Source organism: Quercus suber, unplaced genomic scaffold (genome assembly GCF_002906115.3).
Source record: "Quercus suber isolate HL8 unplaced genomic scaffold, Cork oak 2.0 scaffold_19, whole genome shotgun sequence".
Classification (NCBI taxonomy): Eukaryota; Viridiplantae; Streptophyta; class Magnoliopsida; order Fagales; family Fagaceae; genus Quercus; species Quercus suber.
Window position 1 is genome coordinate 971610 of NW_027069484.1, and position 17585 is coordinate 989194.

The 17585-nt window shown below is 35.8% G+C and overlaps 2 protein-coding genes across 2 annotated transcripts; both read right to left on the reverse strand.

The window, feature by feature from the left end:
* Nucleotides 1-340: 340 nt before the first annotated feature.
* On the reverse strand, nucleotides 341-1887 carry LOC112000340 (F-box protein SKIP23). The gene has a single exon (XM_024032451.2). It carries the CDS (start codon nucleotides 1811-1813, stop codon nucleotides 683-685), a length of 1131 nt encoding a protein of 376 aa, XP_023888219.2. The 5' UTR covers nucleotides 1814-1887; the 3' UTR covers nucleotides 341-682.
* A 7537-nt stretch (nucleotides 1888-9424) lies between these two features.
* LOC112000335 (F-box protein SKIP23) lies at nucleotides 9425-15154 on the reverse strand. Its single transcript, XM_024032445.2, has 3 exons — nucleotides 13873-15154; nucleotides 10617-10686; nucleotides 9425-9750 (listed from the first exon to the last, which is right to left on the reverse strand). Exons 1-2 carry the CDS (start codon nucleotides 15097-15099, stop codon nucleotides 10654-10656), a joined length of 1260 nt encoding a protein of 419 aa, XP_023888213.2. The 5' UTR covers nucleotides 15100-15154; the 3' UTR covers nucleotides 9425-9750; nucleotides 10617-10653.
* Nucleotides 15155-17585: the final 2431 nt, after the last annotated feature.

Below are 17585 nucleotides of genomic sequence, written 5' to 3' on the forward strand. Positions count from 1 at the left end.
AAGGAGGAACACTTCTCTAAATCCCTAAAACCTCTTCAGGTCTTAAAGTTTCTGTGGAATCCACTTTACTTGTGGGTATGCAAGCCTGTTTCGGTTCCCCATATGTGGGCCTTTTCGAGGATTACAACCAGCTGATTTCAAGAAAATATTGCAATGAGTAGGGTGTTGCATTTTCTTTTTTTCTTTTAGCCATAGGCTCACAAATTTCTTTGTATGATTTATCTAAGTATCTTTACAATAGATTATTAAAGCTGCTTTTGCTTTTGATTATGTAATTTGAGAGGGGGAGAAGTAATTAAAATAACAACAACATATACAACAGCGCACAGCAAAGAAAAAAAAAACACAAACAAACAAACACTTGTCCATCTAAAATAGCATAAGCCTCACAATTTGCTGAGCCAATACCAAAAAACACCCACATTAGTTCATGTAAAATGACATTCTAGCTACTAAAACAGACTACTTTGCAAATATACATGATTACTGTTCATATACAAACTTTTTTTTTTTTATATATATTATACATGAAGAGAGATAAAATAAAGAAAAGATTTTGTATAAGCTGATGCCGAATGCTTACGATGAAAGTGCCAAGCCATAAACCCAAGGAAAATAGCGAAAAGTTACCTTACGTGCATATAATAATACAAAGAACAAACACTTACTTCCAACTTTAAATTCAAGCGGAAGAAGTACCCATATCACCAGGAAACAACAACTTGGAAAAACCTGGGTAATTCTCCAAAGGTCCAGATCTACCACTTTCCAATTCAACTACATACGTATCATGACCATCCAGATTAAATTCTTTCCACCTTGGCTGAGTCACAACTATGCAATTCCCCTTGCAGCCTGGAAGCTCAGAAGCCAACACAGAAAACGAAGAATAAACACCCAAAAACAACACCCAATCCCCCAAGCTGTTGACCTTAACCCATTTATCCCCTTCTTTGTTAAACTTAAAGACCTCAAAATAATCAATACACAAACCCCTATAGCTCTCACTGCCAATGGATCCCTCAGCATTAGGAAAAGGAAGATATGCTTCAACCACCAACAATTCACCACCTGCTTCAACTAAGTACTTCATGTACGCATCAGACCCCAAATTAGTGACCACTTTTGAATCTAAAAATTGGTCAATACTAATTGTTCTTCCTTTGGTATCAACAGCATAGAACTTGCCCTCAAAGTGAGTCACTGCTATGCATGATGACGTGGCAGGGTGGGACCCAATAGTGATCCATTGCTGGATTCTCGAATTGAAGAAAGCCAATCCTCCACCATCTCGATGTGGTGTCACCAATGCAAAATCATTGTTTTCTGGGCCCACACACATGAGAGCAACCTTGTCAACCTCGACAACTGGACGACTCCTCCAAGGTTCATGGACTCCATACGTTGCGGTACGATGAAGAACATGTTCTTGACACAACTCAAACACTTTAAACTCTCTCAAATCCAATAACAAGTTGTCGAATCCGACTACCTTGGAGCGTGAAAGTGGGTCAAGTAAGTGCATTCGACCATGTTGGTCCTGGAATACCTTGACCAACCAGCGTTTTGGAGGAGACCCTTGTTGTTGTGATTCGATGAGATAAACGGTGTGTTCGGATAGGTCGAGACTGAGGGTGAATTTAGAGTCGTCTGTGGTGGGAATTGGGGTGTGACGGTGTTGTTTGGGTGGAAGAGAAATAGAGGAGCGCCATGAAGAGCAAATGGAGCGAAGGCGGAAGAGATCGATGCGGGTCTTGAGGCGTTTGGCTATTAGGTGTAAGAGATCTTGGGGGAGCTGAGACCAATCCGCCATGGAAGTACACAAAGCTCGGTGAAGGTTCACTAACAAAGCTATGATATACAAAGTGTTGAAATGGGTCACTTAATACTTACTTTTGTCAAGTGAGAAGGGTGGTCTTATAAGTAAAGGAAAATAATAAGTCCACTCGCACAACTTTTTCATAGTTATTCAAAATTAAAAAAAAAAAAAATATATATATATATATATATATAAAGTATTATTGTGGGTGTCATCAAGTAGTCTTGCTGTTCAAGTATACAACTTTTATATGTGTATATCTATATATATATATTAAAAGTATTATTGTGGTGTATCAAGTCTTGCTGTTCAAGTATACGAACTTTAAATAGTGTTCAAATCCTATTGAGACCAGTGCACAATAATATTGAACTCATGATTGTTCATGGCTTGAGAGTATTGTATGATCTTCTTTATGAGACGATATAAGAAAAATGATGTTTCTTCAATTATAATAAATTACATAAATAATTATGAAAAGTATTGTATTGTATCCCTAATAGTATTTCTCTAAGAAACATGCTAAAATTATTGGTAATGAATATAATTGATGACACATCACAAACCTATATATAAATTATAATAAATATTAATAATAAAATTTGATACATCAATTCATAATTCTCATGTAATAAAATTTGTGGTATTTATAGCATCATAAGCTAAAAATGAATATTCTAGATTTTGCACAAATATATATACCACTTTACATAACATCACATGCTTTTCAGCCATAACAAAAGTCTAAAGAGAAAACGAAGAAAAAATGGCTTAACAAAAGATGCAATGAACATAAAAAAAAAAAAAAAAAAAGGAAATGAAAATCTGAGTACATATTTGTCGGATATAATTGTAGTATATGTGAACAGAAGAGTCTCGAGCTGTGAGAAAGTGAAGGTTGCAAATGGGGTTCGAGTTGGCAAAGCTTTCTGAGGTGTTCTTACTTCCTAATGTGTACAACATGCTTTACACCTAGTCCCATTGCACTCACACCGCCCCCATCTTCTTTCCCCACCTTAGAAAATTTAATTCAACTTTTTTAAAGAAGCTTTATTTTGTGTGTTGTATGATATTGTTAGGTAAAAAAACAAAAGATGTTAACTTTTTTAATAAAGAAAAAGACATATTAAGAAAAATTATAAAAATTGTGTTCCTTAGCTTCTAAGGATGTAGACCTGTCAATAAAATATACTAAACAACCAACTCGAACAAGAAAAGACTCATTGGATCCACGTTTGAGTTTTGCGTTTGCGTTTTTCTCCTCTTATTTATTTTTTTTTTTTCCTACTGCAAGCGTTTCAGAGGGGACAAAATTCACTGTTCACTTACTGTTTAACACTGTTCATACACTGTTCTGATGCTGTTTATGTACTGTTCATGGACTCACAGTTACTTTATTCAGGAAAAAAAAATATTAAAAATTAGTCCCACGGTACTATTTACACATTTAAAAATTATTTTGCTACAATGTTTTCAGTTTTAGCAAAAATAAGTTGTATCCAAACGGACCCTAAAAGTAGCTCATGGGGCTGAGCTTGGAGATCTCATGTTTAGTAGGCTTGGGACAAAATTTTTGTAACCACAAATTCACAATGATCTTCTTCTTCTTTCTTTTTTAGTAACAAAATTCCATTTAAACAAGAGAACGAAAAAATAAAGCCTTAAACAGAGCCATCCTAGAGGATGGCCTCCACCGCCTCACTAGGAAAAGACTATGGCTAAATCTATCCATTAACATTACACTATTATCACAGTGAGATGCCCACATAAGAAAAATAGGGATGCAAATAAAAATATATCCACAATATATATATATATATAGAGAGAGAGAGAGAGAGAGAATACTATTCTCATATACCAAAAGTTAAAATACTATACTCATATGTTTCATATGTTATTCATACTTCACTCATACATTTTATATATTTTTGCAAATTTCAATAAGGGTAGGGGGTCGGAAACTTTGTACAAGTTTGGCAACAACAAGCATCTCGAAAGCAACAAATTGGTTGCCCTTGTGTGCTTCCGATAAAAGCTAAGAATGCCATTAATACAATCATAAAAGCCTTAACAACAAATTGTTGGTAGCCTTCCATTAACACTTACTCTTGAAATTCTTCAGATAGTAAGGGTTAATCGTTTTCAGTTGTAGAATAAAATATATGTAACTTTTTTATAGAAAAATATGGAATCAGCACAACTAATTGAAAATACTTATGCTCATAAATAGGTGAAATATTAAATTTGATATGGAAACTCTTGCGAACACACTAAAGAGCTCATTTATTGAAATTCAGTTTTTCCTCCCTTATTGAAGAGTTTAATGAATGTTTCCTCTCTCTCTCTCTCTCTCTCTCTCTCTCTCTCTCTCTCTCTCTCTCTCTCTCTCTCTCTCTCTCTCTCTCTCTCTCTCTCTCTCTCTCCGCATAAATTGTTATTTATTAGTCAGTTAATGCTAACCATTTCTTATATAGATGTCTTTAGCATTTTATACTCATGTAAGTTGCATGTGACTTTTAATGAAATTGGAGGATTAAGAATCGGAAATTTACCAGTTGAACCAATGGTTTTTATTAGACCAGTTTAGGGTCCAGTTATCATTTGAACTAGCTAGTCCAATCCAGTTTTTAAAAGCACACAATAAACCACTAGACCTACCCCACTAAAAATTGAAATGATTATATTCAGCAAGGAGAGATACTTTCCTATCCTCACCCATAATTCAGTTACATTTCTATGTAGTTTAGCAATATGGAAATTTGGATAGTTGAGTTGAGGAAGTTCACAAAAAAGCACTAAAGAGAACAATACAGGCATCAAAAAAGAAGTTTGGCAACTAATAATGTTAGGTGTTTCCAAAGAGTATTAAATCATTGATCAAGAGTTCCTCGATGACCAACGGAACTCGTGCTTCAAATGGTTTGGTTACAACTAACTTACGAATGTATCCATAAATATTAAAAACTTATCAATGCTTACAAGCAATGTCTTAAGGAATGTATCCATGAGATAAACCCCACATAAGGCATTATCTTAAAAGGAAATCAAGATTACTTGTCTTCCACATTTGCTTAAAAAGAAAGAACAGGTTTGTGAGCACCTCCAAAATTTATTCATAAATGTGAGTCATAGCTAAATTTACCTGATAATTTTAGCAATATCTTTGTAGAACATTAGAAACGCCTTGTTTGAAAAGAAATTAAGATTACTTGTCTTCTACATATGCTCAAAAAAGAAAACATTTGTGAGCATTTGCAAAATGTAATAGTAATAGTTGTCTCCTAGCTAAATTTAGCAAATTTTCTTAGTAATATCTTTGTAAAATTTCAAGAATTAATGAAAATATGGATGCTTATTAGTTGTTGCATGATTGGTTGGATTTGCTTACCAAAAAAAAAAAAAAAGAGGGCTCACAAGAGATGGGAAGAATGATAATATCTAGAAGAGTTGTGCACATCGTACACTAATAATTATGAAGAATATAATATTTCATAATATTTAAAAATAAATGCCTTGTAGGAAGCATTTATATCTTTATGCCTATATAAACTCAATATCTAAAGGGCTTCAAGTCAATTTTCAATATAAGAAAAGCGATTTTGTGAGGATATAACAATTGTGATGGAGTATCTCTTTTTATTGAAAATGTTCATTTTTGTGATGAGCCATCCAGTTATCAAAGAGATATTTGGATTTAATCATCTTTGTGTCAATGATACTAATGCCAAAAAAAAAAAAAAAAGATCATTATTCATGATAGAATATCAAGAGTGTCTCCTATAATATGGTTTTCATACCGTCAACGGGTAATTGATTATGTTTTAAAATGTCTCTTCTGACCTTTATTCTTGTATGAAAATGACTGATTGATATATTTTTATTTTTAGTTCTTGATCCATATTTTCCAAATTATATCTAATCATAATTGGTTATTCCTTGAAGGTTGGAGGAGCCCCTATGCCTTTCATGTTCAGGCAACTTGGAGAAGAAAACCAGTACGAGAAACATTTGCTAAATAATAGAAACAAATATTGTAATGAAAAAAAAAGAAAAAAAGAAAAAAAAGAAGGTTGCCTTAATATTATTGAGACCTTTTGTTCAACACCAGTGTGGCACTACTTCGCTATGTATTTTATTTTTCCTTTTCAGCTTTTCGTCCTTTATCATGAAGACTTTATTGATGGACAAATTAGCATTTCAAGCATCTGATAAAATAATTACTTTTTTTTGTTTAATTATAGATACATTATAGAATTCAGACCTATAATGTCTACTCCGTGATAGTTGTTCTTATTATTAAGCTAAGACACTAGTTAATTGTTAGACAAAAAACTACACCAATTAAGCTAACTATGACTCACAAGTCCTACCTACTATGACATGGTTTTAATAGTTTTGCAAAGGTCCAATGGATGTGCAATAATCGTGAATAATTTCCATCTTTCACCTATGTTGGGTTAAAATGAATTAATGCCTTGCAAATTAATTAATTACCAAAATACATGCAATAGCGTGGTAGCGCAAACAAATCACCAAATAACTAAATGCAGCAGAAATTAAATTTGACACATGTAATTTGTTTACAAATAGGGAAAACTATCGAGGCAAAACCCTACTGGGTGAATTTAAGGTCACAACTCCCGAGAATCCACTATTATCAATCACAAAATACATGCAATAGCGTGGTAGCGCAAACAAATCACCAAATAACTAAATGCAGCAGAAATTAAATTTGACACATGTGATTTATTTACAAATGGGGAGAACTATCGAGGCAAAACCCTACTAGGTGAATTTAAGATCACAACTCCCGAGAATCTACTATTATCAATCACAAGCGGTTACAAGTATAAGGAATCTTACTAAACCCTTTGGCTTATCCCAAAATACCAACCTACAGTTGAACTTTTACCCCAATATCCAATTGGACTTGTATTGTAGCGGCAATCTCTCCGTTCAATGCATAAATCCCAGTACGTGACTAACCAATAATGCACAGATCCCAGTATGTGACTGACACACCAACTTGAGGAAGAAAAATGTTGGCTGCAAAGTTTTTCAGTTCATCAACATGAAGATTAGGAAGCTTCTTGGTCACAAAACCCTTGGCGCAAAGACACAATAGTTTTTGCAGAAAGAATGATGAACTAGGTCACAATATGCTTGTATTCTCTTGGCATACACTTTGCTTAGTTTGTGCATAATGCGACGGCCTTTAAAATAAGCCTTACATATGTTTGGGGTTGTGAGAAAAGAAACCCTACACAAATGCATAAGCATACGCATGTAATCAGATTTGAAAAGTTTGATTTTGTAATTCTCGATAGATACAGCTTATGTCGAGCTTCAACATTAAATCTCGATAAAAAGGATTCTGTCGAGACTTTTGTCGAGCTTTAATGAACAACACTTCCTTTACTTGTTTTTTGGTTAGACTTGCATGGTTTCAATACTCAACTTGAATGCTTGTTTCTTGAAGTATTAAACTCATCTTAGATCTATCCAATTACAAGTAAAGTGCATTTTATTAAAAGATTAGTCAATTATATAAATATGTTCCTAACAACCTACCACAATGTGTTTTAATCAAATTTTTTATCATAACAAGGGGCAATAAAAATATTGTTCTATATCATCCCAATTGTTTGTGTTTCACTTTATAGGTTATATTTTTCCAATTACAACTTTTCACGTATTATTATTCCTTTTTATATAAATAACATCAACAATTTTTTTTTTTAATTTAAAAAAGAAAAATCGCCAAGTGCCTTGTAACTCAATTTATTCGCACTTTCTTATGTATCCATGACATCAAGATTCAAACTCTCTTTTCCCATTGCAATTAACTAACTAACTAAAATAAAAGGTGAAACATATTGCACTATCCAATTAGTGAAGTATAAAATGAAACAATAAGAGTGGGATAAATGATTCTCATTCATCCTTGAGAATTCTTATTTATCTTGTGCTTTCAACTCAATTTATAATCAAATTTTTGTTACTTAAATTATTACAAAATTTGTTACACATGTTAACCTTCTTTTAACAATTTTATCACCATTATTTTTTCTTGAATTCATTATTGTTCCACTTCGGTCCATTGTAGTTCACTTCAATCCATTGGGTCTACTACGGTCCAATTTGGTCCACTTTAGTCCCTGACATGTAAGGCCCATCTGGGGTGCCGAGTATTGAATTTGAAGCAAATTATTGGACCCAGCACTCTTGAAACTCCAGTCATATGACTGATATCTATTGCATGACAAGAGAAAAGAAACAAGGGATGGAGAAACAAAAATAGGAGCAGTAAATGAATTTAATTTCTCTTCTTTCTTTCTTTTGTTTTCCTGGTCTTTTTTTGTTTTTTGGATAGGTTAAATAAAATATCATTTAAAAAAGACTATTACAAGGAAAAAGAACATGAGGTAGCCAAGCAAGTACAGTAAAGACTCAAAACTATGTACAAGAATCTGTTTTCCTGGTCCTCTTCAACTGCAACAGCACATTATCAAAAACAAAATCAGCTATAATATTTTAACTGTACACCATGCAAAGAAATTCATGAGCCAAGCACGCCACATGGTGTGAGTGTCTCCCAATTTTTAATTAGGATCAGTATGTCATTAACATGGTTCAACTCTGTTGGTCAAGATACAATCTTTAGGAGTCATTATATACACACCCTTTCTTGCCTACTATACTACTGCATCTTTAATTGTGTCCCCCACAAAGCCATCCCAGCAAGATGTTTAGATCAAGTTCCTCTTCTTGCTTGAGCCACCAAGCACTTTCACTTCAATCTGCAAAGGAAAAGATATTTCCTTGCTTATGAATAAATAACTTGTTGAAATAATATATCCAAATCAAATCACACTTCGAAATTCTGTATTTGTTACGACCATTGGAATTCAAAAACTCAGCTAAGACAGCAAGGGTCAGCCTCCCTCAAGAAACACATAAGAGAGGCTAAAGTATATCAGTTTTAAGCTCAAAAGTAAAAATAATTCTGCTGCAGCAGTTGCAGATTGGATATAAAGAACAGTAAATGCAAACTAGGATAATCAGATTGGCAGTATTTTCAATTTTATTCAGCTCTGTTATTTTCAAGTTGTTAATGCTTTCAAGCAAGGATGGTCTAGGTACTTTTTGGGAAATAGGTTAAATCTTGTGAGACCTAACAAAAACTTCCATACATCAGTAAGACCTAACAAAAACTTCTATGCATCAAGGGTTGATCAACATCTGATTTTATGTTTTAAATTCCACCTTCTGGCACCACTGACAACAATTAACTAAGCTATTCAGGTTAAAAAATAATAGGCATAGAAATATCCTCAGCCATTTTTTCTTCAACCTCCTTCAACAATATTTGAAACGACTACAATTCTTCTCAACTACAAGTCACAGCTAGCTGATGGCAATGCTTATTTCGCAGAATCAAAAAGGACCGAGGATCTCTGCAGTCTCAAGAATAGCTACTCATGACACCTGTGCTTGGAAGCTGCCAATCAACTAGATAATAGTCAACAAGGTCTTTTTGGTAAAATACTTCAGAAGAATGCATTATTTAACAAAAATATGTTGGAGAAACAACAATGGGAGCACTAAATGAATTAAATTTCTCTTATTTCTTTCTTTTGTTTTCCTGGTCTTCTTCCAACTGCAACAGCTCATTATCAAAAGCAAAAGCAGCTATAATATTTTAACTGTAACTATACATCATTCAAAGAAATTCGTGAGCCAGGCACACCACATGGTGCGAGTATCTTCCAAATTTGAACTCTGTTGGTCAAGACATCTTTAGGAGCCATTAGATATAAGCACTCTCTTGCCTACTATACTTCTCCGTCTGTGATTGTATCCCCCACAAAACCATCTCAGAAGATCAAGCTCCTCTTCTTGCTTGACCCACCAGGCACTTTCTCTACAATCTGCAAAAGAAAAGATATTTACTTGCTTATGAATAAATTACTTGTTGAAATAACACATCCAAATCAAACCACACTTTGAAACTCTTTATTTGTTAAGACCATCGGAATTCAAAAGCTCAGCTCAGACAGCAAGGGTCAGCCACACACAAGACACAGCATGAAAGAGGCTAAAGTTTATCAGTTTAATTAGATTTCAGAAGTAAAAATAACTCTACAGCAGCAGTTGCAGATTCGATAAAAACAGCAGTCAATGCAGACTAGGATAATCAATTGACAATATTTTCAATTTTATTCAGCTTTGTTATTTTCAAGTTGTATCCACAGCATATAATAAATTGGGCATTAAACGTTTTTCCTCCAAGGCAATTACTAAACTGGGCATTGATTTTTTTTTTTTTGGGGGAGGGGGGGGGGGCGGGGGAGATGTGATGTATTATTTCTGTATCAGCATGCAAATATGCACTCAAGAACAACCATTTAATATATGCTACTTATATAAAAATAAAAAATAAATAAAATAAATAAAAAATAAAAAAACCATTTAATATATGCTGATGGCATATGGTGGTCCACTGAAATGATCAAGCATTTCAAGTCACCAACAATTTAAAGGTCCTTGCTAGACAGGAATATGGAACATAATTTTGTCCAAGTTGCCTGGCTCAATATTATAATAACTTGGGAGTCTTAAGTAACTCTAACAAGTTTAATAATCAATTAAGGAAAAAATCATGCACTGATCAAACTCCTTCATGTCAAAGGCAAAACAACAAGTACAATAAATTTTTTGAACCCAAAATAGTCATGAGTTAAGAAGCAATCATGGCTCTAGATCATAACAATTATCAAGCTATTTGGAAATTTACCTCATAGGGCCACAAAACCAAGAAAATAATCTTCACTTTACAAGCGCAGTTCTTCGAATTCATTTTGCACCTGTTGCAGTCCCCAAATTAGCACTTCACACACCATGCTATAATGATAAGGGAATATTTCTGAACGAGATAAGAAAAGAAAAAAAAAATCACATATATACTGTTTAAGGGCGATGTAACAAATAAAATCATGATTGTACACCAACTTATTAAATAAGCGGCCACTCAAAATTGTACTGCCCAACAGGAAATTCGCTGGATTTAAATGTAGCTAAAATCTTAATGAACAATTAACTTAAGTTCTTCAGGTTTAAAAATAATGGGCATAGAAATATCCTCTCAATGATTTTTTTTCTTCAACCTCCACCAACCATATTTGAAACCATTACAATTCTTCTCAACTATAAGTCACAGCTTACATGTCATAGACCTTATTCTATGCTTTAAGTGGAAGTATTGCCAACTAGCAAATGGCAATGCTTATTTCTCAGCATCAAAAGGGACTAAGGATCTCTGGTGCCTCAAGAATAGCCGCTCATGACACCTGTGCTTGGAGGTTGCCAATCCACTAGATAATAGTCAACAAGGCCTTGCAGATCCTTGAATGGCAGATCTTCAAATCAAAAGGATCAGGAACACATGCATCAAATAAGTTTTCTTGGGGTTACAGTACTTGATCCTGGGACTAGAATTGAGGGACAACATCCTCGATGTGCTCAATTACCTAAGGTATCTCTGGTATTACACTAATTTTACTGGAAGATCTTTCCCAAGTAAAAATCATTTCCCTATAAATGTTTTCTCTCATGCATAATAAACATAACCATGTTCGGCTAGACGTGTACAACAAAGTCGAGTAATATATTCTTATTTTACTCGAATCTATTGACCATTTGCTTCTCAATTTCTCTATGGCAACAGATGTATGGTCCTTTGTTTTCTCTTTGTTTGGGTTGGCCTGAGTGATGCCCAAATCTGTGATTAATCTATTGGAATGGTAGGAGGGTCGTTTTAAGCATGATAGAGGTGCCAAGGTGTGGCAAGCTATTCTTTTGGGTGTAATGTGGAATCTATGGCATCCCTTCCATGTCTTTTGTTGATTCTCTTATCTTTTGAGTTTTATTCTTTTAGTAGGGCTAGTACGCACACTGTGTCTTTCCCTCTTTTTTCTGATAAAGTACTTATCAAAAAAAATATTCTTATTTTACTAGGCTTTGATGAGTATCTATAATTGACCCTGGTTACATGTTAAAATTCTCACAAAAAAGACAATTCTCAAAAAGATAATCATTTGGGGAGAGTCATTATCTTGAAACAATAAAAAACAAAGTTTAACCTGTGTAGCACTTTCATAGATTAGAAACAACAATTGTTCACTGCAAACAGACCTATTACTGTGAACCCCACCTCAAAGAAGGAAGAAGAGACTCAAGAAGCAACAGCAGCCCTGTTCCTTATATCATTTCCCTAACTACATTGAGTAATAGAAGAGGTGAAAGTCTCAAGGGCATTATCACAGCCCTCAAGGCTAAAGACAACAGTCACAAAGGGAAAGGGTCCTCTTTGAAGGTTGACATACTATTGTACTAGGGAAGGATTTTTGTGGGGCAAGACTCTGCTTTGAATTCAAAAGTCCTGCAGCACATTCATGACAATCCTATTGCTGGACATTCAAGGCTTCAAAAGACTCTTCAAAGATAAAAGAGGGATTTCTATTGAAATGGAATAAAGCATGACATTAAACGACATTTGAGGGAATCTGATCCTTGTCAAAGGTAGAAAATTGTGAACACAGCACCCATGGGGAAGCCACAGCCCTTGTCCAACCAGAGTGGCCTTGGGTGGATGTTCCCATGGACTTCATAGAAGGCCTACTAATGTCCTAAAGCTTTGATGTGACCTTTGTGATAGCTGGACAGATTAACCAAGATGCCGACTCTTACCTCTCACACACCCTACACTGCTTCTGAGGTAGCCCTATTATCCATGCAAAATGACTTCAAATTGCATGGATTACCAAGATCCATAGTCAGTGAAAGGGATTCTAGTATTCTACCTTCATTGGAGTTGTTCATGCTGCAGGGTGCTGTTATTGCAATGTCTTCTGCCTATCATCCACAAACAGATGGGCAAACTGAAATAATTAACAAGGGACTGGAGGATTATCTAAGATGCTATGCTGGTGAACATCCCAAGCAATGGTCAACATGGCTCCCCTTTTCAGAGTTTTGGAACAACACCAACTTCCACGCTTCAACAGAGGCCAAGTTGTGGATGCACATTTGACAACGAGGGAGGCTATTCTCAATCATCTCAATCGTAATATTGTAGCAGCATAGGAGAGGATCAAATCACAAGTTGACAAGAAAAGAACAGATAGAGAGCGTTTTGTTGATGATTGGGTGTTCCTTAGGTTAGTGCCCTATAAGCATAAATCACTAGCAACTAGAAGGAATCTCAAGCTCTCTCCTAGGTTCTTTAAACTTCTCAAAGTAATCCAAAAAGTAGGAGAATTGCCTTATAAGCTGGACTTACCATTTCACTCCAAGCCTAAAGCTATTTTGCAAAGGAGAACGAAGAAATTACAGGATCAGGCAGTCAGTGCAGTTTTGATCCAGTGGCAAGGCACTCAAGAAGAAAATGCAACTTAAAAAAATCTTCGCAATGCTCAACAGCAATATCCTGACCTTGCGGGCAATGCGCTTTAAAAGAGGTAGTGTCATGAGCCTGGCATTAGCTCATGAGCAATACATGTGCAAACTTGACTAGTGCACGATTAACTACTTGATAAGTGACTAGTTAGTTGATAAGCTGTTAAGTGATAGTTTAACCTATGCAAGTAATAGTGAGTTAAGAAGTTAGAGGTTGTTATGCAGTTGGTCAGTTAGTTAGTTAGTCATTCTTTAGCCTCAATTGGCCAATGCTTTGTATAAGCATTCCTATAAATACCTGTAGCCTTTGTAAACTGCCATAATGTTGAATAATGCACATTCCTTTACTTTCTTTCTAGATTCTCTTCTCTCAATCTGTTTCTCTTATTATGGAGGTTGAGTACCTCAAAACTAGCCATTTCATTTCTATTTCCTAACACTTTCCCACAAACACTCGCATCCTAAACGCTTAATCCCATTAAAGCTTTGCATGACTAATGGATTCACAAAATAAGCATGAAAATGAATATGAAAAGAGTATCATGCGAACCAAATTAAAGAAGTAAAGATTTCATTACACCAAGAAAAATACTTACTCCCAACATTGTTGATGCAACCCAAGCAGGAGGAGGCCAAAACAGCTTCGAATATTCTGGATAATCCCCCAAAGGTTTTATACTTCCATTATCTAAATCACATACACCTATTTCCCTATTCCTGAAAACCCCATCACTGCTACCACATTCTTCGCAGTTCCTATTGAAGTTACCCGTGAAAAATATGCAATTCCCTTTACAACCCGACAACACTGAAGCCGGGGCGGAAAATGTGCAATTGTCTCCCAAAAACAACACCCGATCCCCCAAACTCTTCACCTCCACCCACTTCTTCCCCTCCCAATCCAACTCGAAAACCTTAAACCTCACCGTCCTCTCCCCCATAATCCCATCTAAAAAAGCCTCATCAACATCCTCAGCACCACCATCCACGTCATCAAACACCACACTCAAATACATATCAACCAACAACAACTGACCAACAGACTCAACCAAAAACTTCTTATCACCACCAAACACAGACCCTGCAACCAAACTCAAACTCGACGACAACCCAACAAGAACAGTCCTCCCAGTATTATCAACAGCATAAAACTCGCCTCTAAACAAAACAACATCATCATATGGCGAAAGTATATCATCAACCGAAGGCATATCATCAATTATACACCAGTTTTTATTCCCAGACTTGAACATAGCCAATTTCCCAGAAACATGAATTGTAAGCAATGCAAAATCATCAGTTTCGTTTTCGGAACCTAAACAAATGTAAACAACCTTTTCCATGTACAAACTCGACACATCTCCTAAAGATGAGGTACCAAAAGGCTTAAAATTCATGTAATGGAGAACATATTCATGACCCAGTTCCAAAATTCTGAAATTCAACAAATTTATCACCTTTGGGGAATCCTTAGGCAGAGACTTGATCTGGGTCCTCAAAAGAGGGTTTAGCAATTGCATTTGACTTGGGTGGTGCTCTTCGGTTTTGATGAGCCATGAATTGTTGTTATCGGTGGGGAGGGTGATGAGGAATACCGTGCGTTTGGATAGGTGGAAAGCGAAGGTGGATTGATGGGTGGTGATGAATCCGTCGTTTGGGAGGAAAGGCAAGCGGCGGCGGCCGGGACGGTGGTCGGAAATTGAGGACCGCCATGAGGAGCAGACGGATCGTAAACGGAGCTTGTTGAGTTGGTAGAATGGGCTGTCGAGGTGTTTGGCGATTAAGTCTAGGAGGTCTTTGGGGAGTTGGGACCAATCTGCCATCGTGAGAGATGAGATGGGTGTTTGATTTTTGTTTGCTTTTATTTTGTTTTCTTATTGATTCTCTGGAAAGGGGTTTTTTTTTTTTTTTATAAAATAACTATAAAACCCAAACTATATTATTAGTTATAATTAGGCAACATTTCTAACTAATTTAGTGTGGGGGAATAAGGGGTCAGGCCCAAGTTAATGAGCCGAATGCCCACGAGAAGACTGTTGCACATCCGAAAAGAGGGATGCGAAGAGGATAAGGCCCAGACTGGAGTGGAATCCTCTTGGTGAAGGATCTTCTCTGTCCGAGGAGGACATCTCCTGTCCGAGGAAGATATTTTGCTCTGATGTAATATCGAAGACTAACTGAGTAGGGGAAAAGCCTGAATGACTGCCCGAGGACTCCACCTGATCAAGATAAGCTCAAAGCATATTCAGGAACGATCAGGATGGGGAAATATCTGAAGGAAAGGCTGCTGCCACCATATTCAATGCATTGCAATAGCTTTTCTGGCCGCATTTATGTGGAGAAGACCTCTGAACAGTGCATCCTAACCTACCGCCACTCACACAGAGATGAAAAGAAGCTGCCTGACGTGACAAGTACTTGAGCAAGTTCATGGATGGGAAGCACGTGGACGATGGAGATGAGGGTAAGAGTGACTATAAAATGGAGAGGAGCACCTGTCAATAAGGGCCGGAAGAAAAGGAGAGAGAAGAAAAACAGGAGTGTGTTTAAAACTATCAATATATACAAACTGATGAATACACAGTTGAAATAGTGAAGATCCATTGTTATCAATCCCTTGCTAATTCTAGTTCTTTGACCCATACTCTACAAATTAATTGTCTTTGGGTTTACGTAAAGAATTTGAACCCTACATTTAGTTTTTAGATAAATCAAGTTTCGAGAGCTCGATTTTGCTCACTGGAAATCAAGTGTCTCACACTCGACTTTCAAACGAGAGTGTGAGACACTCGACTTCCAATGCGATTTCACATAGCAAAATTGAGTCTTTTGAACTGGATTTGTTAGAAACCGAATTAATTTGATACGTTGCCTAACTAATAATATAGTCTGAGTTTTATAGTTATTTTCTCAAAAAATCCTCAAGAAAGCGTGGGAAAATAGGAGTGAAACGAGAAGGGAAAATGTTTTCCCTTTAAAAGTAAAAATAAAAGTAAAAGTTACTGTTTATTTTATAAATAGGAAAAAAAAAAAAAGAGAGGAGAATCTACTCTCTTAGACTGTTACAATAATGAGGGGGACAGTTGAGTACATGGATTGCTTTGATTTGGTTTGACTTGACTTAAACTTGGAAAGTTTGAGTGTTGTGTGGTACACGGTAAAGGAAAGTTTTATTCATTGGTAAGAAGACCCTCCAATCATCCATATATACATGATTGATTAAAATGTATTATAAATAAATTACATGACTATTAATTATGTAATATAATCGTGGGTATAAGAGATTGATATTTGAAATGACAAAAAACGATTGATATCTTTCTTTTTTTTTTTTTTTTTATTAATGATTTGTGTCTTATCTTGATAATATGAACAATAATCATAGAGTGAATGTCATAAGTTAAAATTTTATCATAATCCTATCATGTATATAAAAGTGTCAATTATGGAACTTAACATTGCGTTAGTTCTTAAACCAAAGTTGGCTCAACCAATTATTCTTACTAGAAAATGACCTAATAGCAATTATGAAAAATGTTTGTGTTCGTGGATATGGGAAATCCACTTTTGTGTAAATGGGAAAAGTTCTATGTATATTAGACTACAACTATAAGTCATATGTAAATAAAACCTTTTGCAACAAGACGAGCTTTGTAGCGCTCAATGGACCCATCAGAGCGAGTCTTAATCTTGTAGATCCACTTACAACCAACCACAGATTTTCCAGGAGGAAGTGTCACCAAATCCCAAGTATGGTTTTTAGATAATGCATCAAGTTCCTCTTTCATTGCAATCTGCCATAAAGGGTCAGTGGAAGCCTCACGATAGGTGTGAGGTTCGTGTAGTGTAGCAAGAGCAGTGTAACAATGATAGTCAAGTAAATGTGCAGGAATAGATCTTACCCGAGTTGAGTGATGAGGTGGAATGTCTTGTGCAAGATCTTCAGGGGGGCTGTTAACACGTGCAGTGATCTTATGCGGTGTTGGACTTCTCAACGATGGCGGCTGCAGGTCCGGAATCCGAAGACAACGTTTGGAAGACGTCGGGGGTTCAACGGCGAGAGGCTGCGGCGGCTGTTGTGATGGCGAAAGCGATGTTGAGAGTGCAGTAACACCAACAAAGATAAGACTGCTAAGAAAAGGTCAGAGTAGTGGCTCTGATACCATGTTAGAAATACTGAATGTAATTGTATTGTATTTCCTGTATAAAAGAATGTACATAGATGTCTTTATATAGGAGGCATATGTGTGCAGTACAAGTAAATATGTGTGCTATACAAGTAACCTAACTGGGCCTAAAGCCCACAACA

Coding starts and splice junctions, on each gene's coding strand:
- LOC112000340 (XM_024032451.2), bottom strand. CDS start 1,813: ATGGCGGATTGGTCTCAGCTCCCCCAAGATCTCTTACACCTAATAGCC.
- LOC112000335 (XM_024032445.2), bottom strand. CDS start 15,099: ATGGCAGATTGGTCCCAACTCCCCAAAGACCTCCTAGACTTAATCGCC. Junction 10,687..13,872: donor TTGCATCAACAATGTTGGGA/GTAAGTATTTTT, acceptor GGACTGCAACAG/GTGCAAAATGAATTCGAAGA.